Below are 22554 nucleotides of genomic sequence, written 5' to 3'. Positions count from 1 at the left end.
CTTTGGCTGGTTGAAATTTCGGGAAAACTTCTAAAAAACGTAGGGTTGGCAATGGGGCGGGTCGGGCCGGATGTTGGGGTCCCTGCCCCCTTCCCTGCTGCGGGGAATTTCCCCCCTACTCGCCCCCTCCCTACTACAAGGAATTTTCCCGCTCCCCATTGTGGGGATGGTGGGGAACCCCCCCCCCCCCCCCTCCCCGTGGGGACTAACTAATCCCCATCCCCTCGCCTCCCCCCCCCCCCCCCCCCAACCCAACATCAGCAGCCCCTCTTTAGTCATTGATACACTACTGCCAGGTGTCCCTAATCAAAAGGGGCGTAAATATCACTTCCCTAAGTTCCCTTAGACACTGCTGCTGGGTGCCTGTAATCTATGGATGTTTCTCCCCCTAATCCAACAAATGAAATTTAAGTGAAACATAACCATGAGATGCATGAACATCAATGATACAAAAAGAGAGTTTCCAATACAATAAAAAAGTTCAGAAAATAATTCAATGCTGCATATTAAGTAAGTGACCAAGCTAAAACCCAATCCCTTGTTATTTGTTAGGTATAAAACTTAAAACGTAAAGTTAAAAAGCCCTAAGATGATGTTGGCAGTCCCTTGTTTTGATATCTTCCCATAACTCATCTTGTTTTATTGTCTGTTAATTTTTAATTTTTAATCAGACTCTGTTTGTACAATGATCAAAATATGGTGGTTCCAAAATCACTTACCTAAAAGAAAGAAATGCAAATGTGAAACTGAAATGTTTAATATTAAATTCCCAAGAAAGTTCTCACAAAAAATAAAACAAAAAAAAACACTTAAAAAATACTAAAATAAACAATATTGATTAATGGGGCTGGGGCGGGGTGGGGCCAATTGCATCCCCGTCCCCTACATGTCCCACACCGGGGAATTTTGTATACCCCCCTTCCCGTCCCCATCCCCTCTCAAATCGGGGAATCCCTTGCCCCAAGAGGGGCAGGCGCAGGGAGGATCCCCGCTTTCTCGGGTGAAATTGCCGGCCCTAAAAAAATGGTCGCTACTACTACATTTTCTTGTAGTGGATGGAGTAGAAACACAGTGGGCCCACATCTTACTGATGATCCAATCATCTTCGAGTAGGGGTGCAACTCGGGTTGGGTTGGCCTCAACCCAAGATAGAATTCCCTCAAGTCTAACCCAATCCATCTGACCCCAAATCGGGTCTAGTTGAGTTCGGGTTCACCTAGGGCCAAACAGAATACACGAGAAAAAAAACATGACCCAAAGAAAACCAAGATAAACAGAAGTTGGGTTCAGGTCAACCTGAAATCAATTCGGTTTGGCTTTTCCCAACTCAACCCAAGGAAATGCCAACCCAACCTGAGCCAAAATTGGATTGAACTTGTCAGGTTCGGGTTGAGCCCAACCCAAGTTGCACCCCTACTTCGCGTGCTCCCTAGTTTCTGATATATAATTCGCTTTCGTTGTGGGCAAAGATCAAGAGTCTACGATCAGCAGATCAAAGTGGGGTCAATGAAAATGCGCGGGACTGACCTATATTCTCAAGTCGAATCAACGGACCGATCACATCCCCGTAGGCTTAAAACCTCCTCCCTAATGTTGTGACTTGTGAGTTGTGGCCTTTAAATTCCCGCCAAATGCAAACCCAATTCAAATCTTCCGAGAGAAAAAGCAGAACACAGAAAAAATTCGGAAAAAAAACACGATGGATCTAAAGGAAGCAGGGTCTTCACTGGATTCTCTAATCTCCTCCTTCAATACTCGCATAATGGAGCTCCAGGAATTGGTGATCGGTCGCAACAGTAAGAAAAATCCATTTTTGAGTTTCTTTTTGTTTCAGATTTCGAGATATTAACTGAGATTCAAAACCCTTTTTCGATCTCGCAGTGTATGCCGCCACCAGTGTTACGGATCTTTCGGCAGTGGATGCCTCTGTGAAGACAATGGAGTATCAGATGCAGGCCATTAAAGATCGATTGCGAGAAGAGACAGAAGCCCTTCCCAAGGCCAAAGTGAATCTCTCTCTCTCTCTCTCTCTCTCTCTCTCTCTTCAGTTCTTAGGGTTTTAGCTTATCTTGTTTTTTGTTTCCGCTATTAAATTACTTGCTTTCTGATGTAACTGAGGTTTTAGATTATCTTGGTTTTTGTTTACCATGTTAAATTATTCGCTTTTTGATGCAATTAGGGGTTTTCCCCTTAATAATATATCTTCAGCCTTCTCATAAAGAAAATATTAAATTCTTTGCTTTCATTGTTTCTCAAATGAATTAGTTTTCTTGTTATTGATACAGAGACTCATCGAACTGTCTCTTCGCCAACAAAAGAAATTACAACACATGCTTTCTCATCAGCCCCCAGGATTGCACGACAATGCAGCCATATCATTTCGGAACCCAAATTGGTAAATTTTGTAGATATTCTACTTAGAATTGAATTTGTTTCGTCACATTCTCACATTTTGTTGCTGATAAAATGCTTTATCCGTCGGGTTCAGTTCCACGCAGGAAACACCCAACTGCGATATCCCTGTTGTTCCTTCTAAAGTAAGGGAGGAGCCAGCAGTACCACCAAAGGTATGGATTGAAATTATGCTTTATGTTTAGATTATAAATTGTTTCATGTTTTGCCTCTAGGTAATCATGGAATGTTGCTTTGATATGTAAACACTGTTAGAGATTTTCAAAATAAAGTGTTTTTGGATTTTTTTTTAAAAAATAAAAGGCTTTTAATTTGAGAAGTGGTATATTTGAAAAGGGTGTAGAACAGTTGTGGGAAGACCAAAGGTTTAGTTCCACATTGAAAAATGAGAAAAGTGGAGAGGGGTTAATAAGTACCCTTCTACTTTTCTCTCTTGCTTTTACAGGCACGTGCGCAAGTGGTGGGGCCATAAGATACTCCAATGCACCATCTGCGTACGCGCATGCGAGGCGTGGGCTGTAACACGCTAGTGGCACTTTTTGACACAATACGTCCAAACCAGGGAAGCAGGGTTCGTACCTGAGGGTGGGGATTCGCGATTCCCCGAATCGCGAATCGGAATCGTGATTCGATTCGATTCCCCCATTCTAGGGAATCCCGAATCGATTCCGTCGGAACCCCGATTCCCAATTTTGGGAACCCTGATTCCCAATTTATAAAAACCCCGATTCCCACTTTTTAGGAACCCCGATTCCCAGGCCATTCCCTGCGAATCCCCAGCGAATCCCAACTCCCCAGCGACTCCAAGCGACTCTTTGGCGAATCTCCGGCGATTCCCCGGCGAATCCCCGGCGAATCTCCGTCGACTCTCTGGCAAACCCACGATTCCCACTTCCAACCATTTCAGGAGCCTTCGATTCCCGCTTTCGAATCCCGAATCGAATCCCGCTTTTGATTCCCGCCTTGGCAACCTTGGTCCAAACACATTTGAGTTCCTTCTCTTGATACTGCGTTTTACCTCCTTTAGTCTTTGGACGATTCTATACATTGGGTTTCCTATCACCCTTTTGCTCCATGCCTGCTCCACAACAGCTATAGTGAGCTATCCTCCAGCAACATATTATGGAACCTGAAAGGTTTCGGGCCTTGATTCATTGTCTCTTAGATTGTGACAACTATGGGGAATGATCAGAAATGAAAGGGTTCTTGTAGAGTTGTAATGGGCATACGATTGGGAAATTGCATTAGCCATTCCTCGTTTACCAATGCTCTATCCAATCTGCAAAGCTTGATGTCTCCCATTCTAGAACTATTGATCCAGGATAGAGCTTGACCAACCGATTTTAGATCCGTCAATCCGCAACTGTCTATGCAATTGTTGAATTCATCCATGTCCATATGATTTGGTTCAGCTCCTCCATGCTTTTCTTCTGGGAATCAGATGGTATTGAAGTTTCCTATGAAATCCAAGGATGGTGAGTTGTCGGGGATTGCTGCTTAAGATCTTTCCACAGAATTCTTTTGCCCCCTCCGGAGTTTTGCCCATAAATAGCTGGTAAGGTGAGCTTTTGCTTTGTCTGGAGCAATTCCACTTCATGGTGGACATGCTGAATTGAATTCTGCGATGACATTAAGAGTAACTATGTATGGATTCCAGAGGATCCATATCCTTCCTTTCACTATGTGGGCATAATCATCCTCTTTGATGCCTTTCTTTTTTGCTTTGGAACATAGTCCCCTAATGTTCCATACTCCTACTGATATCATCTGAATTGTAGACCTATTGATATCATTTGAATTGTAGTTGGAATCTGCCTTGGGTTTGCTTTGTGGCAGTGGGTGCAATTTCATCTTTGGTTGATTTGTGCTGAAGGAATTGGAGGGATCAGTGTTTGAGTGTCTTTTAGGATAGGAGGGGTTGGAATCCCTTTTTGTCGAATTTTCTCCTTTTCCAATTCACTGTCTTTTGAATTCTCAGCTTCTGAAGATTGGCTGCTGGGGGTTGTAGTGGGGTCAGGGTTCTGTTCTCCCATACCTTCCCCCTCCTCCTCTTTGAGTACTGAATAGCTGTTGAATGTTGATAGTGTGGTGGGTTGCTTTGGGAGTTTGTTCGGTCTGGTCTGCTGATGATGCTCTTTCGATTCCTCTTCAGAGGCAATTGTTTCACGATTGGATGACTTACGGGAAACAGGCCTCCATTCTTCTCCTGGCTTTGCTTCCTTGTCTATGGAGATGTTTGTCTTGTTGCACATCTCCGAGGAGTGGTCTTGGTATCAAAAGGTTAAAAGGGGTAAAAAGTGCGCTGCTGGGGAAGTAGTTATGGAGGTTTAGAGTGGAAAATAACTAGCTATGGGTTAGGGTCACCGAGGGTAAGTGTGGCTCTTCTCGAGGAAGATGGATATCTGATGGTCTGCTTAGATATATGAGGGTTACAATGTGGAGAGACATCTTGAGACAAAATATTAATTTAATGAAGGGATTATGTTCAAAGTGTACTAGGGAGACAGGATAAATGATGGGGACATCAACAATGGGCGTGGATTCAAGGTTTACTAGCCCAATTATGGGTTAATAAGTGGTGTGATGACTCACCCCAAAAGATATGCTTCCAGTTGTAATTGTAGTGGTTGTTAATAAGTGGCCATAAAGGACTGGTTTGAATGGGGGAGAAAGGCATCTCATGGAAGTTTAACCTTAGACAAAACTTTGTTGAGGGGGAACTGGATCCGGTAGCGAGGATTTGGGAAAGGCTGCAAGGATGTTACATAAAGAAGTCTGGTGAAGATAAAAATGTTTGGATCTGGAGCTCTCTAGATATGTTCAGCATAAAATCATTCTACCAACAGGTTGTGCCTTGCCCAGCATCCTCGCTCATTGCCTAAGTGTGAAGAATTCCAGCTCCGCCCAGCGTGTGCGCGCGTTTAGTTGGACAGCCGCTCTTGACAAAATCCTTATAGTGGACCACCTGTGAAATCGTCACATGCTCATTATTGACCATTGTGCTCTATGTATGGAACCAGGGGAGTCTGTGGACCATATCTTCCCAAACTGTAGATAGGCAGGAAAGTGTGGAGCAAAATTTTTGGGAGGTTTAGCATGTCTTGAGTTTCTCCTTCCAAATTCATTGATCTCCTAAAGTGCTGTTCTTTTATTCTATGGCGCAGAGAAGGCAAGATCATCTAGCACGAAATATTGTTAGACACGCCTTGGGTTCTCGGGAAAGAAATAAATGCCCGAGTATTTGAAGGTTTAGTGAAGATTCCCTTGTTTATTTTTCAAAGATTATTGCGCTAACCATATCCTGGGTAAGGGCGCTCCCTAGTTTCAGGTTTGTGTCTGCATTTGACATGTGGCATGGCTGGAGTGGGATTGGTGTTAGCAGTGAGTAGGTGGTGAGGCATGGTCAGGAATGAGCTTTACCGGGTCCTGGGCAATTGAAAATTTGAAACTAAACTCTGATGGGTTGAGCATGAGCAACTCCGGCCCAATAGGTGTCGGCGACACTCTTAGAGATGAACACGAGTTGACTTTGTAGGCATTCTTGCACCTCATAGGTATAACTGATTCTAACGAGGCGGAGTTTAGAGCGGTCCTCCAAAGCTTGAGACTAGTGGAGAGCAGCCTTATGTATTGCTTGGTAGTGAAGGGATATTCCCTTAATGTAGCCAGATGGTTGAAAGGGAGTCACCTGTTTCCTTAGCTATTGGCTCATTATTTTGATGAAATCCAGGACCAAGTAGCAGGTTCTGCAACCTCTTTCCAGCATGGCAGAAGGTCAGCTAACAGCGAAGCCGATAGGCTAGCCAAAGGAATTGCGAGAGAGTTTAGAGATTTTTTATTTACTTCCCCCTTGAGGTCCACAATTATGTTTTTGTTTATTATTCATATACTTTTATTATATAGACCACCTCGATCATGGAAATCCTCTTGTTGTTCTTTCTTTAATATATATCTTTTCCATTAAAAAAATATAGGCCACCTAGTTGCTGAAGGTCAACACATGGCTTCTTTAAATAAGAAGCAACCGGATCACAAGGAACGTGAGAACAAACTTTGTAGCCAAAGCAAGTGTCAAAGCTATACACATAGTGCCATTGTATCTAACAGATGCAATTGGCTTCACTAAAAAAAACCAATGGATAATCAATCTGTAATTCTCATTCTTTATGAGCTCGCCATTTACATACAAGTCAACTTCCATTTTTTGGAAATCTTGTACATCTTCTTTAGGTAGGTGAAAGTATTCTTCGTATTGACTCTTTTTTATTTGCAGGAAAAAAAGGGCCGTGGTTCAGTGCCTCGTTGGTATGTCACTGCTGAGGAGATTGATTCATTGTCATCGTGAGTGCAGATTCTTTATCAACCACTTATTTACATGTGATCTTTTTTTTTTTGGTTTCATAAAAATCAACAGTTCCCTATCAATCACCCACGTGTCACCCCTTTGGCATGGCCATCATATTGGTTCCTTGGCATAAGCTAATCCATATGGAAGTAATATTCACCTCTAATCTTTTTTGAGTTGAATGGTGATAGAAGGAGAACACTGATAGCTGTCTATAAGCACTTGTACAACTTTCAAGCTAATTCCCATGGCCTTAATGGTATCACCTCTGGAGTGGATTTCCAATAATGTTGTTAGAAACAAGTGAAGGGTGTTAAGGAAAGAGGTGTATGCTAGCTTCATCTGTGTGCATGAAAAATAGCATGACACTTTGCTGCCATTGTCACAAATGGCAAGACCCCCATGAGTTGGTGTGAGGCCCTCTTGTTGTGGTATGCTTCCCATTGCTTGCACCACTGGTGGGACAAGCATTGGTGCCTTTTTTTCATTCGGATGTTAATGGATAGATAGTCCTTGTGGAATGGTATCTAATTTCAATTAGTTAGAAGTTAAAACCCATTATACATCACCTATTGTGGTTACTTTACCTCCACACACTCCAATCATTGTGTTACCATTTGGGTTGCGTCATAGCATATGCTTGAATTTGTTGCAAAAAGCATCCAATGTTAGGGAGTTCCATTAAATTAAGATTTGCAAATGTGCTAGAATGGAACTTCTGAACCGAAATGATAAAATGGTTAAATTCAGTAACCATAGCTAGTTCCCCCCCGTTAAACTCAACAAACGGACCTGAGAAGTTTGGCTGATCAGCTGTATAGGCCATACAGCTTAGTGCTGTAACTAAGTCTCAGCTTGAGTTAAGTAAATCAGAAGGCATCTAAGGATTCTTATATTATTACTCATCTCATACCTGTCAGAGAAAAAAACAGAAGAAAATGAGTAGATTATAATAACAAAGCATAATATCTGGAGAGTTGGGTAAAATTGAATCTTGACGAGGAAAAAATCTGTTATCTCAGATTTAGAGTTATTTAACTAATTTAATACAATTAACGTTTTAAACTTTCCAACCAATTCCCAGCTCCTATTCTTGTCCATTACAGTTATATGAGGGGAAGGCTCACATTGGACAAGTTGAATGCTGCTGTCAATGAAATGGCTACCTATGCGGATGCTAATGCTCAACTTATTGCTGCCCCCAAAAAGAAGGTTGGTCTTATTATGCTAGTTTTTTGTTTATCTTTTCTAGTTGTCTTGATACATTTTGTGTCGTTTTGAAGTTGGGAGAAGATGCTTGGGAAAAGGCTCTAGTAAGTGACGAAAACCCAACTCACAATATTAAATTCCTTTATGTAGTTACCCTGGAAATATTTTATTATGAATAAAAATAGTGTATAACCTTGAAAAACATGTAGGAAGTGCGAGATATTGCAATGACAGAAGCTGTGAAAGGCAAGCATTTTTTTCTTGAAACAGATATGAAAGGATCGGGACTGAAGCTTGACAACACAGGGAAAGCAATTCTTACTGTAAGTGTTAGCTTACTTGTTTAATAATCTAGTATATGATAGGACAAAAAGAACGGTGTGCCTACATAACATGTGGAATTAGGAATTGAACATATCATGATTTTCGTACTTTAGATTACAATTTAATAATCATGCACATATGTTTGTTCATACTTCATATAGCGATCTGGACAGTTAGAATCTATTGAACTCGGATAAATATCCAAAACCAGAAAAACTCAACTGACTTTTGCTTACTTGATTGATTTATTTATTTTGAAATGGCGACTTTTGCTTACTTGATGATATACACAAATCTGCACGTTCTGAGTCCAACCATATGAATATCTCAGATGGTGAAGTGTGTTATTAAATAATAAATTCCTGTGTGCTCATTTTCCCGTATTTGCATATGGGTATTTTCCTACATGTTTATCATACGGGTGGTCACCATAGTTTGCTAGAAGGGACATCCTGGAAACATAGCGAAAATAAATTCTAATATCCATAGTATTTTAAAGTCATCGGTGCACATCATTGGTCAGATTTGTGAGTTTTGGAATAGGCAAGATAATAATAACACAAAGTGGTGTAAATCTAGAATTCATGCACCCCAATCATGAGGCATCTGACAATAACAACATGGCAACTCATGGAAATAAAAAGACAATAGAACTCTCTAGTTACTGCATTCATGAATCATGATGGTAGGTGGTACACCCAGAGACTATATTTCCTTTTTTTTTTTTTGAATGGTTGCAAAATTCATTCCAAAAAGAGATGATTAAGTAAATCATCCCCAAAGATACAAGAAAAAGCTGGAATATACCCAGAGACTATATTTCCTGAAAAGGCATTACTTTACTGTTCTATTTGCACATGCTTATGTTAGCTGATGATAACACCCGTAAACTGCCGTTCTTATTCTAGTTTCAAATCATGATTCACGAGATTAAAAAAATAAAAATAACTGCTTCAAGAATTTATTTATTTTTTATTTTTTAAATTTGAATGTTTGTGGGAATATTTCTGCCTAACAGCCAATAACTGAATACCAGCTTTTGTTACTATGCTTGACAGGTCCTTCGGCATCTTGGTCGTATTCAAGAAACACGAGTTGGTCATCACCGCGTGATAACCCTCTCAAAGCCTCAATGATTGACCCTTCAGGTTCCATGAATCTGCCTTGATACCTTATAGTTGTCTTCTAATTTCATTGAACAAATTTACTTATTGAATCGATTGATACAGGAGGCAGTCAACAAGAAAATCTTGAAGTTGAAGTTTAGAAGTATACAAAAAATGAAGAGATGGTGTTTTATCTTAATGAAAGAAACTGCATTCCAGGTTTTGTTAAAATTAGTTTTTGTGTTGTTTGATCCTCATTGATATATGATGAATAGATAGCATGAAAAATGTTGGGCATATTTTTTTTATTTTTGGGAAATGATTTCAGCGCTCCAATGTTTTGATAAACATGCGCTCCACATGTTTGTCTTGTATTATTTAAGGTCTTTAAGAGCTTTTTGAGAACTGTAATATTCCTCTAACAGCCCTTTAAATACTACACGACAAAAGTTAGAGCGCATGTTTATCAAAACATTGGAGCGCATAAATCATTTCCCTTTTTTTTTTTGAATGGTAATGTTGGGCATATTCTACTAGTATCCTAATTCAGTACTAAGTAAAATTGATCTACTTCAAGTAGAGGTCATTATTGTATTAAGAAGAGTTGCTACTTAGACCAAAATTCCTACACATACATGTTTGGCTCCTATATGGTGTCAAGTTATGTTGATAAGAGGTGGCTATTTCTAATTTTAGGATGAGCGGGTGTTCTTTAAATTCCATGGGGCACATTTTCTTCCTTGTTTCTTGATGTGATTTTGCGTTCTTTTGGATGGTTCTTGCTTGATATCCTACAGTTGTGATTATTATTTTTGTGTGCTTAACCGGATAAAAATAAAATATTTGTGGAGGGGCAGTGGTGCAGATGGGGACTATGCTTTCAATGATCCAATCACCTCATATCTTCCACTACCCTAGATAGAGCAATCCTAATTTGCTATAGCAACCCTCGTGAAAGTTGAATAGGACTCAACCTCATTGAAATAAAATGAGGCACATCCACTATTAGCGAGTGGCCTCCAACTCCGTTTGGATGCCAGAATTATTTTGGTTCTTGGGACTTTTGTGGAACCAAAAACTTCCTGGGAGATTGGTGGGAAAAAAAACTCCCTGGAAGTATCCCGGTAAAATAAAAATCCCATGTTTGGTTGACCGGACTATGGTGGGAAAAAAAATCCCGGTGGTTGCTTGACTGTTGGGAAGAAAAAAGTTCTTCTTTTGGTTATTTTGGTTCCTCGGATTTCGTGAGGGATTATTTTGGTTCCTAGGATTTTTTTTCCAGCTTTCGTGCGGGGTTATTTTGGTTTGTGGGATTCTGTTTTGCCCACTATATAACTAGCAACCAAACGTGGGTTTCCCGTGGAAATTCCACAAAAGTCCCAAGAACTAAAAAAATTCTGGCATCCAAACGGAGCGAGGCCCTAAAAATAGTGGGGCAACGCGGTCCATCATACGAAAAATATGTTTGATTGGATGTTAGAATTATCCAAAGGGCGATGATATTTTCACCCCCATTGGATTATGTGCCCCCCTGTTATCTTGATTTGACGTCAAGAAAGCATTAAAGTCTGCCCACAATTCACCTTAAAAAGGGGTGCATAATCCTTCAGTGGGGCGAAAAAATCATATCCCTTCTCCAAATTGACCCGTTGGTATGATTTTTGGGCCATTGGAGATCTAACTCTGGGCCCACCAGATGGAACGGTCCCAATCAATCGATCAAAGGTGCGATTCACTTCACTATGTAATAGAAGGCCTGCCTCCTTGTATTGCACTAACTCGTTTTGTCTTTTACTATTTAAACACCTGCGAAGTTTATTACGGATCTGAAAAAAACCCTCAAAAGTGAATTAAAAAAAAGGAAAATACAAGCCGAGTTTGTGCAATTATTAAAACATGGTAGTGCCAATATTATGAGCCTGCTTTTATACTATCCTGGCAAAAGCAAATGAACATAGAAAAGAAATTCCTAGGTTTTTCTTTGGTTATCGGGTGTGTAGTGTAGTAATGGCAGGGAGATTGAGCAACGTAGCCTCTCGGATAATGGGGGGAAATCCCTTGGTGTCTCGATCCATCTCTTCTTCTCTTCGCCTCCGTGCCGGTATGGGCCTTCCCGTCGGCCATCACATCGTCCCCGATAAGCCGGTAATTCCCTTTCCCCATTCCTTTCATTTCCCAATCTTCTTTCTCTTTTCAATTCAAAACCCTAGAATATCTTCTCGTCTCAATTCAAAACCCTAGAAAATCTTCTCTTTTTCTTCTTCAGCTCCCCGTAAACGACGAACTGGTTTGGGACAACGGCACTCCTTTTCCCGAACCCTGCATTGATCGGATCGCCCCTACTGTCGGAAAGGTATAATTCGGATCTTCTCCGAAAATCAGTATTTTGTAATTTAGGGTTTCATTAACATTTCCAATGGAAAATAGTTTCTTGAGATTTTTTTTTTCTTTACACAATTTAGAGGGAAATGATATGATAATGGTTAATTTAGATAGATAATATCATAAATTGAAGGTTCCCTTGGGTAAAAATTGAATAGGATTAGTTCAACTTATCTTTTTAGTGTGTAAAAAAAAAAAAAAGGGATTTTTAAAAATAACTTTCATTTCCAAACTTATTCATAAAATTAGTGGAATCTCATTTCACAGTACGAAGCTTTGGCGTGGTTATGTGGAGGTTTGGGGTTCTTCGCATCGCTTGGACTGCTAGCTGTCTGGAATGACAAAGCATCTAAGATACCCTTTGTAAGTGGTGTCTTCATATTTAATATCAAATTTGTAATTTCCTTCAATTTTGATTATGCTCATAGGTTTGTATCGAAACAGTTCGACTGTATTGGTTTGGCTGAATTATATGTGCTTGCTATATCTGATAATGCTAGATGATCCCTATTGGATTTTTAATGGGTTGTGCAAAGCTCACGATCCTGGGTTAATCGATCTTAGCAGTTTGATCGTGGAAATTCTTTTTGAAATGGCAATGGATTATTGTCTCAATATGTTTTTCTCTCCTTTGGGTATTACCAAATCCAGAATGCAATATTTTTCTCTCTCTCTAGCATACCTTCTTTTTAGTGGTTTATTCTTTTTGGGCTTTGTATGTGGTTGGCCTTTTTGGCAAATCAGTAATGTAGGAATTAGAAACAATCCTGTCTGATCTATGTTACCATCATACATGTACGCATGCATAACAACTGTGATAATTGGAGTAAAAATTTGATTATGAGGGCTGTTGTTTGCAGCCTTAGGATCAGTAGGTCAGAATTATATTTTTATGGATTTATCAAAACATTTTATCCTATAGAAATTGCTTTGATCGAGTGGAAGTGATGAAGGCGAGGGAGAGAAAAGAAGAAGAAGAATAGAAGAAGAGAGTAGAAGTAGAAGAAGAGGCTAACTTGGGGGAGAAAGAAGCACTCAAATATGTAATCAATCCAGTTAATCATAAAAAAGGAAACAAAAAGCTGTAAACTGGCCTATAAATAGACATTTAAGAATCCCTAGGAGACTAAAATTCCCTAAAAAAGCAATAAATACTATAATAACCCTAATACTACCAAATAATCCTCAAAATATCTCTAAGAACAATGCAATAACCCTAAAACTAATAAAAAAGATCCCTACGCCCTACGGGGGCCATCAGTGCAGCCCCGCCTAGAATAGACCTGCAAGGGATGTCTACGATCCCCATCAGTGAGGGACGCTTAAAATAACCAATCATTGTTCATGACATATGATCAAACCCCCAACCATGCAAGATCACGCTATCCACATGGTTACTGATGCTGGACGCCACATAATTTGTGTTCTAGAATGTATGTGAACGAGTCAAAATATCATGTCATTTAATGGTCAAGCACTAGTAGTCTCGTACAATCTGAGGGACCCTGAAAATTAGCAAGCATTGTGTATGACACGTGATCAAACCCCCTACCATGCAAGGTCACGCTAGCCACATGATAGCTGATGCCGGGAGCCACTGAAGTGGTGTTCTAGAATGTATGAGAAGGGGAATAGGGATTGGGCTTGTGGGATTAAGGTTTTGGTAATATGACTGATTCATGACTATTGGGACTGTTTATTAGTATTTTGGGACTGTTAGAATTGTTTAGAATAGTTTAGGACTGTTTGTAGTATTCAGGGACTGTTGGTCCAAGGAAAAGGATGAGGGGTAACAGAAGGTAAGGGTCTTGGCTAGTGGGTGAGGGAATAGGCTAGGTGAGGTTTGGAGGGGTCTGAGGTGGCCAAAGGGTTTAAAGGAGAGTGGGATAGGTGTGAAGGGCTTGTGGGTGGTTTCGGAGAGGGTTTGTAGCAAGAGGTCAAGGGAGAGGGAGGTAGGGACTATATTTAGCAAAACTTCATTTTAAATGAAAAAATGCGTTTTGTAGGTTTGCCGTTGTTGAATACATCGTTTGAAACTTTTACTGCAAAAAAAGAAAAAGAAAAAAAAACTCATTTTCAAAAAAAAAAACTAAATATTGTTTTTAAGGAAATCATCGAAAACACATTTTTTGGCCAACTTTTCATTTCTACCATCGTTATACTTTGTACATGAAAAAAATTTAAGCACATTTTTCGTGTTCTAGTTTATTTAATCATTTCTTTTACTATGTTTTTTTTGAACCAATACCATACTAAACCCGAATTCGTCCCGTCCCATTTTTTGCTATATCAGGTTTTGCTAATTATGGTAGGGACTGGTGGTGATTGTGGTCCTTGTGGTCCTTGTGGAAAGGGTTAGGAGGGGGTTGGAGGGTGTGCAGTTGGGAGATGGGATGGAGGGGTGGGGTCAGGTGAGATTTGCAGCCACTTTGACTGTGACTTTTGAGGTTTGTTGTGTGTGTGACTTTTGGGGCCTTCTCTTTGTCTATGGTTCAACTAAGCTTGGGAGCAACTTGCAATCTTTCTGTTCTCCTTGTCTATGGTTCAACTAAGCTTGGGAGCAACTTGCAATCTTTCTGTTATGTAATGTAACACATTCTCAAAAGTGGCCAAATGCCTTACATTTATAGAACCCAAATAACTAATCATAACAGAACTTAACTAAAAGCCCTCTAGAAACTAAAACTCCTCATCAAACCCAAATAGATTGGGGCTTACTAATTTCAGTATACCCGAAATTGTATTTTCTAGTAACCCCATGCTTACTATTTTCTAGTAACCCCATGCTTACTATTTTTAGTAAACTCGAACCTACTGGTTTAGTAAATCAGAACTCACTATTTTTTAGTGAAATTGAAAGACTGTTTTTAGTAAATACAAATTTACTTTAATTAGTAAATACAAACTTAATATATTTATAAGGACACCCAAAAGTAAACTAATGCTCCCCCTTAATTGATATTAGCACCTGAAATTAAACTTTGGGCCTTAGGGATGGTCCCCACTAACTACCCTATTTGAATGTTCCCATCAGCAATAAAAAATGGTTGTATTCCCATCACATTCTACCAGAATTTTCCCATTCTTGCTGTATTAGAATGTTGAATGTATCATCAGGCAGACAGGTGCTGGTACAAAACATTTGCACAACCCTCTTTGGCAAAAGGTAGATCAAATTTCAAAATTTTGTTGCAGGCCCGCAATGGCTTCCTCTATATTGTCTTTCGTCCTAAATAACTGAATGCCTCCTTGAGACTAGGGGTGTGTTCGGCAACCATTTTTTGAGTGGTTTCCCTTATTTTCTAGGTGCAGAGAATGAGATACACTACAAAATCAAAGAAAATCCCGTTCAGCAAACCAGCCCATCAAGCCCATTTCTATCGATTCCTATTTTTTAGACACTAATTGATGAGATTTTGGGGAGCAACTCCGAGTCGCTTCCCTAGATCCTCATCTACCTGTTTCCGACCCATTCTACGGAAGAAAATAAGAATGGTTGCCAAACATGCCCTATGACTCCTCGAATTTACTGAAGATAACAATGTCATCCATCACCACCTTGCAATCACAATCTGCATGATACTTGAGTGCAAAAGTACTTAGTTATTGGAGGTGTTTTTAGGAACTCTTTGGGCATTATCATCCACTCTTTTGCCAGCCCAATTGGTTACAGTGGCACTGAAGCCAAAGTTTGAGTTTTTCACTGGGATTTGAGCATTTTCTTCAATCAAATGGAGTGTAGCTTGCAGGTGGAATGTGACTTCTAACACCATGTTGTCGGCCTAAGGGAGTAGCGATGGCCTATGGAGACTTGCCAACATCATTTGATGAGATTAGAGATCTGTCCTTGTGTAGAGTTATTTTGTTGTCGTCCATCCCTAGAAGCGCCAACGATTTGGCTGATCTCTTAGCCAAATTAGGAGCTTCTAGCAAATCTTCCTTTATGGGGGCAATCTTTGCCCCCCCCCCCCCTTCCGAAGTGCACTTGTGATACTTTCCTTTTAATATATGATACTGTTTTTTTTAAAATCTGAGTGCAAAACGTATATAGCATGTACAAGCTATCCTCCAGATTTTTTTTTCTTAGTTGTATTTTTTGAAATCGCATTCCATTTGAAGAGAGGGAGGACCATTTCAGTCATGCAAGTCTACAAGAGAAGTGTGTGTGGTGGGTTTTTTTTTTGGAAGGGGGAGGAGAGATCATGGAGAACTGAAGTATGTAGTTCCAATTCTTAAATATAGTAGGCGGAACTGTTGGATCTTTTTATGGGGAGATTGTGATGGTAGATTTTCAAGTATTTCGAAAGGGGATATTCAAGTTTAGCTCTTTAATCCATTTTATCAAGGAGATAACAGTATTGAGACTGATAACCGTTCTTTCACTTGGCATGTCTTCTATACTTTCTAAGTTGGAGATATGTAGAAGTGAAGGCTTCTCATCCTTTCTTTTAGCATATCCCAATCATTATTGTGGGGTGTTCCCTTGTTATTTGTTTGGCTGTGGTGCGCCATATGTGTCTTTTCAGTGTATATTATTTTTTTGTTTATTTTTTTTCTTGTGCATTGGTCAAGTCGTAGAAATACTGTCATTCATAAAGATGTGAATCGGATCATGAGGTCTTTAGGTAATGCTAGCGGCTACTGACATTTTTTCGGTCATGGTCTTCGTTTTCTTTTAATTTTCTAATAAACATAAATAAATCTATTGGAAGAAAAAAAAAAGAATATGCACTGCCATATTACGAGTGCGAAGGAAATGGAAATTATATCTTATATAGTAATAGCTGGTTATAAGGCACAAAGTACATAAACTTGATAATAGTGCACAATAAACTATAACATTTGGTGTCTTAAACTCTTATCTATGAATTATGTTATCCTATCTAGGACCATCACATTTACTCCTGCAATTCTTTTTTTCTCTTCGTCCAACTTAATCAAACCAAGAAAAAAAGAAGGAAAAAACGGATGTCTTAAATTTTTCTTACATTTCCATTATTTATTCAATTAAAAGAAAATTCTTTGCATTGCTCAATGGTGTATCTTGTGCTTCCTGTCATCTTTATATAGAGAAAAGTGTCAGTTCCGTGCTAGCTGCCTTTGAACCATGGCACTAGATTTGCTTTCACTTTAATGAATCCACCAAAATCCCATGATTCTATAATTTTTCTTGAAATGGGAAAATACATTGATTCTACAAAATATATTCTAGACTCTGAGGTTCTAACATGAAGAATGAAGAGAGCATCATTCATCAAAGAGTGCAACTTTGTGAGATATATTCACCTTTACAAATCAGCCCTTGGACTGCACCCTACTAGTAATCTATCCGTTGCATATGAATGGTTTCTGTCTTTGATGTCTGAAATCATGTACATTTTGGAGTTTCTTCTGTTTCTCACCCATAATTTATTAACCATCCCAAATTTTACTAGAGCTATTTAGTTTCCATTCCGATGTCAATCTACAAAGCTAGTGGACATGGCAGCAAGTGACGTGAGGTTATTGATGCAGGAAAATACCTAATTTAGGGAAAATCCTAGATTAAGACTTTAGGACAATTTAGGGCTTACGCGGAAGACTAAAAGAACACTTAACAACTTACCCATGTCCGAATTAACGTCTAATTGATATATGGGCAGCAGCAATAATGAGACTTAAATAGCGTAAATAATTGTAAGGATTGTAATTAAGCATGAACTAAACCTTATACAAATCAATCAAAGCGATAAGGATTCGTTAGATGAATTGATAATAGAAAGATTAGTCCGAAGCTAGGCCTACACATGCAACCAATTAAAAGAACTAAAAGCTAATGCAAATACCAATGAAATAGATGTCACATAAGCATGGAAATAATAATATCCAATGAAGAAAAAAAAAAAAAATGTCCAGAAGCAGTAAAAGGCTCAAAACGGTCCAGTTTTGCGTTGTAGGGGTATTTTGGCAATTTGGCAGGTTTGGGATTTTTGTTTAATATTGCTGTCCAAATCTTAGGTTAAGGCTTATAAAGTAAAAGAAAGGTAATTCTAGGGTTTAGGTTCTGATTTGATGGTTGGTTTAGGCTATAGGTATTTTAAAAGGGTTTCTGGGCTTCAATAGGGGTGAAAATTGCAATAAGGCTAAAAATGGGTTTAAAGTTAGGATTCTTGGGTGTTTAGGCTGAGGTTTAATCATAAAAACAATCCCTCAAAATCTCATTACAAGATCTTGGAGGACAAGGGAGATCTATGGATTTTGGGTTTTCTAGTTTTCGGGTTCAAGAACAAAGAAAATAGAAAATCTGATTTACTAACCTTGTTTGTGTTGATTTGATTGAAGAAATAGAAGATAATAGATGGGAGGAGATGAGAGAAGAATGACTCCAAGCCACCAAGATGAGAAGAAAAGAAGAAGTCCAAGCCATAATAACTCTCACGAAAAAATCTCAATTCTATTCAATATTCCAAAAGTCCCTTATATTGCTTTCATAAGATGTATTTATAAGAAAAGAAACCCTAGAAGATAACCTAAAATTAAAAACTAATCTCAACCTTTCATCTAATCTAAAGCAAGCTAAATAAAAATAAAAACGTACCTAAAATAGTAATCCCGTAATAGACTTATACCACTTCCTAAAAACACTCATAACTTGCTCAAAACACATCCAAATCATGTGATCTTGGGCACGTTAGATAGATAATTGAAAAACCTTTCTAATAATAACAAAAACACGCCAAACGGATGAGATTTGATGCCTAAATAGTAGGCTACAAATAAAATGACGAAAATAGAAAGTAAATAATAAAAAAACAACTAAAAAAACGTCAACATAGAGTAGACGCCATGTGGCATGTGGCACGTGGCACAACACATGTGGTATATGTAAGCATGTGTGAACGTCTATCTCTCATGCAAAAATTAGTCCTTCTCCTTCCCACGATTCTTTCTTCGCTTGTAAACTTTAAATCCTCCTCCTTCGTTGATGTCCCCATCAGTTATGTTCATGAGTTTATTTATTTATTTATTTTTTGAGAAAAGGTGACTTTATTAAAATCCCAAAGAGAAATTTAGCACAGGTGATGTCTGTTGAGGTGGGCGACAAGGTTTCACCCAACCTCTTTACAATCGGTGTATTACCCTTTCTCTTGCCCTATACTATAGTCTGCCTGCTACCCAATATCCATGGTTATGACTTCCATCTCCGCCTTCTCCATTACCTCCTTAGCAAGCTTATCCGCTTCCTCGTTTGATGTTTCCCGAGTGTAATGACAAGTTTGAAACAGCCTTATTACCTTCTAGGCACTGGAAACAGTGAAAGGAGCTGTGAAAAATCAATTTCTTCTTGTAGATTGGAGAAGCAAGAAGATTGCAAAGTATGTTTATTACATATTCCTTTTTGGTGTTTACACTCTGCTGCATCCAACTATGTGAGTTTCTGAGAAATTTCTACTTATAACACAAATTGAGGTAGTAATGTTTTGCCTTTCCAAGCAATGCAGTGAAATATTGACAAATCTTAAGATTCTGAAGCTCAGATGAAATTGCTTATGAACCTTTTTTCTTGTTTCTGGGCAGACACCAAAAGTTTATCCATATGACAACTTGCGGGTGGAGCTTGGAGGTGACCCATAAGAGTTGTATGTCTTGTTGAGACTCACATGTTCATCTATCCACTGTCACAAATTTAAATTGAAAGAAATAAGCATTATTGCTTCTACCAAGTACAATGCATTGGTTTGTGTTTACTGATGATTGAACGAATGTGATGTTTTGGTTAACTTGAAGTTAATCCAGATGCATGCTTATATTGACTCGTTATGTTGTAGCTTTCACTAAAGTTTTAAGGTCTTTTAAAGAGTAGCCTTGTGTTCCTATTTGATTTCCTGACCCACCGTTTAATGAGTTAGGGTTTGGACTGTTGGAGGTTCTTAGCCCATAGTCATTTAAAGTGTGAAAAATGGTCCCAATGGTCTCGATGTGGGGATTTCTAGAAAGAAAACTATGGTGACTTGGGAAAAAAGAAGAAGAAGAATTGTCCCAATGTTTTGAAATTTGAGAGAAGATTTTATCCCTAAGATCAAAAGATACATTAGTTTGTTGGATACATGGAGACAGGGTATTTTTAATTGCCTCTTGTGATATTCTCTCTTGAATTCGCATACCCCTTGCATTTTGAGTGTAAACTGTAGGTTGAAAAGCCTTCATAGATGGGTTGTTTATTCACAAATTGTTCCAATTTGGTTGTACACCTAGACTGACTATAGAGAGAGGCTTTTCAGACTGAACTTTATGCCCAAAATGTAACTAAATCACAAGAGCTCCAGCAACCGAAGTCACTAGAGTCCCTTGGCTAGTAGATTTGCATTTTTTCTTGAAAATTAAGGAAAATTTTCAATGTGGGGAAACAAACGTGGAAATTGATTTCACCACATAGGCTCGGCTTCTTTCAACATAAATAAAATTTTAAGTGGAAAAATTGGTGCAAAATTTGTCCTACCCATTTTAGGATGAAAGAAACAAAGTCATACTGGAAAATTCATTTTCCATGGAAAAATGAAGTGGGGCCGACTTGTTCTAATATTCATAGAGAGGTTGCGAAGAAAGTAACTTCACTTTTACGATCAATGGTAAAATGCAATTTTTGGTCCCTACAAGGGACGTATGGGATACGTATGTGTAATCAGCACATGCAGTTGATCCTGTACAATGCTAAAGACCTGTTAGTTTTGGATTTTGCTAACCAATTGTGAGTCCAAAACTCTGGCTTGGAATCAAAATTAAGTCACTGTTCGTTTTGGATTTTGATAATCGATTTTGAGCCCAAAACTGATTATTGGACTCAACATTAATTGCAACTTCCAGTCAAAATCGATTCTCAAAATCTAAAATAAACTGGGCCTAAATGTAACTTTGAGTCCAATAATCAGTTTTGGACTCACACTCAGTTCCCAAAATCTAAAACAAACAGGCCTAAAAATCTATAAACCACTCTTTTTTTATCTAGTATGTAGCACTATCACTCTATATTTGTCCTAATCAAACACTTAAGATTTTAGAACTATTCCTTTCCCATTGATATTTTTTCTAGAAGCTGTAGTCATATATGACTTCACTTGTCCTAATAAAGGGAGAGAGAGCCATGTTAATTTCCACATAGGACACTTCCGCGGGCGCATTTGTTGTAATCCACCATTATGACTAGCATTATGTTGAAATACTATTCCTGTCCCATTGATAATTTTTCTATAAGCTAATAGATTACAACAAATCATGATCTTTTAGAACTTTGGCTGTTTATATGACTTGTTACATGTATCTTGAAAAATAAAATATTACATCAATACTTAAATGACCTCCTCGTTTTGGAACTTTGATACGTGCCTCCGGCATTCTTACGACCAAATGACATAACACATAAATATCTTTACGTGATTGTAGCGTTGCTTAAGACGAAGGCAACTCTGTTTTCTTCCTGTCCACATAGCGTTGCTTTAATAATTCATGTGCTCCAGACAAGAGCACATGAATTTAACATCACATATCTATGGCGATAGATATGTTGGAGATGTATCAACCTCAAGCTTAAACTTATATCAATCTTTCTTTGCTAGACTCCCGCGAGTAGAAGCTTCATGAGGTCGACATGTCAGATGATTGCCTGTCTTCTACGCAGGGAGTTTAATTTGTGATGGGCCCAATAGAACCTATGTGGGCCGACGTGCCGTGGAAGTTTCCTATGTGGAAACTTTGTCAATTGTCTCGACAAATGAGTTGTAATCTTTTTTTGTTGAAGATGATGTCGGTATGGTGAGGAAAATTATCAGCAATATGTGAACATAACAATGTGGGAGCCACCATCTACAGTGGTTGGATACGAGTGAGATTGGATGCTTGGATCATTTCCTTTTTGGCTATGTCTCTTTGGATGTAAAATGGGTGTCCCTTTTAAAGCGGATTCTTTGGAAAGATGCTTGGATTATTAGGTCAAATTCAAAATCTCAGTTACGCTAGAGTTGAGAATCAGTCATGTCTAGAGTTCCACGTCCATGGACTTTGTCAGACTACTTATGGAAACAATCCAATCAACTTAGGGGAGCAGGGTTAGTCGTACCGGATTTTTAAGGTAGTGTGAACCCTCACGTAAACTGTCTGTGACACTTGGGGACTTGGTCTTTGAATGCACTTACATCTAAGCTCTCATGGGGTTATGTGAACAGCGACGAGAACTTTGGAGTCACGCGGGAATTGGATGTGTGTTTTAGAGAGAGATGATGGGCTGCCAATTTTAATACATATACGAGAACTTTAAGTACCATAGTGCATGAAGTCGTCATTTTTAGGGACTCTACACCAATGGCCCATTTTATAATTCTCGAAAAAAATACACCACTAACAATTGATTCATCGAGTCTGCCAAAAGCCACCCAAATCCACTGCCACTAAACTCCTTAAGTATTCTTTGATTGAAAACCGTAGGTTGATGAGCCACATGTTTCTTGTCCTAACTCCTTACTATAGTTTACCTCACTAAGAGTTTAAGTAGCACCCGAAAATGGAAAGTTAACAATGGAACATACTATTCAGTGAAAGATAATTATATTTATAGAGAAAAAAGACTACAAGTGCAAGTCAGCAGGCAAAGATTGTCTAACATACAAGGAATCCATCCAGGCCCCTGATTTGGCCAATTGATATGCACTTCTAGGAATATGGAAAAAAGAAATAAATCTTTAATTTCATCATACATTGCAGAAATTTAATCTAAAAACCTAGCTAATCTCTGATGATCTACAC

At 38.8% G+C, this 22554-nt stretch overlaps 2 protein-coding genes across 2 annotated transcripts; both read left to right on the top strand.

Moving 5' to 3' along the window:
• The first annotated feature begins 1469 nt into the window (after positions 1-1469).
• LOC143877797 (spindle/kinetochore-associated-like protein) lies at positions 1470-11196 on the top strand. Its single transcript, XM_077380027.1, has 10 exons — positions 1470-1796; positions 1882-2006; positions 2286-2395; positions 2489-2567; positions 6686-6753; positions 7864-7969; positions 8041-8070; positions 8176-8289; positions 9349-9438; positions 9520-11196. Exons 1-9 carry the CDS (start codon positions 1700-1702, stop codon positions 9424-9426), a joined length of 807 nt encoding a protein of 268 aa, XP_077236142.1. The 5' UTR covers positions 1470-1699; the 3' UTR covers positions 9427-9438; positions 9520-11196.
• A 145-nt stretch (positions 11197-11341) lies between these two features.
• Positions 11342-19571, top strand: LOC143877806 (NADH dehydrogenase ubiquinone 1 beta subcomplex subunit). The gene is made up of 4 exons (XM_077380035.1): positions 11342-11541; positions 11663-11749; positions 12046-12141; positions 19336-19571. The coding sequence occupies exons 1-4, from the start codon at positions 11404-11406 to the stop codon at positions 19390-19392; spliced, it is 378 nt and encodes a 125-aa protein (XP_077236150.1). The 5' UTR covers positions 11342-11403; the 3' UTR covers positions 19393-19571.
• The last annotated feature ends 2983 nt before the right edge of the window (positions 19572-22554 follow it).

Source organism: Tasmannia lanceolata, unplaced genomic scaffold (assembly GCF_043159265.1).
Source record: "Tasmannia lanceolata isolate RefF3 unplaced genomic scaffold, GAP_Taslan_0.1 ptg000002l, whole genome shotgun sequence".
NCBI lineage: Eukaryota > Viridiplantae > Streptophyta > Magnoliopsida > Canellales > Winteraceae > Tasmannia > Tasmannia lanceolata.
The sequence above is the reverse complement of the archived record's forward strand: the minus strand, read 5'-3'. Positions and strand labels throughout refer to the sequence as shown.

What these genes read in the sequence shown, in the direction of transcription:
- LOC143877797 (XM_077380027.1), top strand. Translation starts at nt 1,700, where the DNA reads ATGGATCTAAAGGAAGCAGGGTCTTCACTGGATTCTCTAATCTCCTCC. An exon ending in AGCCAGCAGTACCACCAAAG is followed by an intron (nt 2,568 to 6,685) that starts GTATGGATTGAA and finishes TTTTATTTGCAG; the next exon opens with GAAAAAAAGGGCCGTGGTTC. An exon ending in CAGGGAAAGCAATTCTTACT is followed by an intron (nt 8,290 to 9,348) that starts GTAAGTGTTAGC and finishes TATGCTTGACAG; the next exon opens with GTCCTTCGGCATCTTGGTCG.
- LOC143877806 (XM_077380035.1), top strand. Translation starts at nt 11,404, where the DNA reads ATGGCAGGGAGATTGAGCAACGTAGCCTCTCGGATAATGGGGGGAAAT. An exon ending in TCGCCCCTACTGTCGGAAAG is followed by an intron (nt 11,750 to 12,045) that starts GTATAATTCGGA and finishes CTCATTTCACAG; the next exon opens with TACGAAGCTTTGGCGTGGTT. An exon ending in AAGCATCTAAGATACCCTTT is followed by an intron (nt 12,142 to 19,335) that starts GTAAGTGGTGTC and finishes GTTTCTGGGCAG; the next exon opens with ACACCAAAAGTTTATCCATA.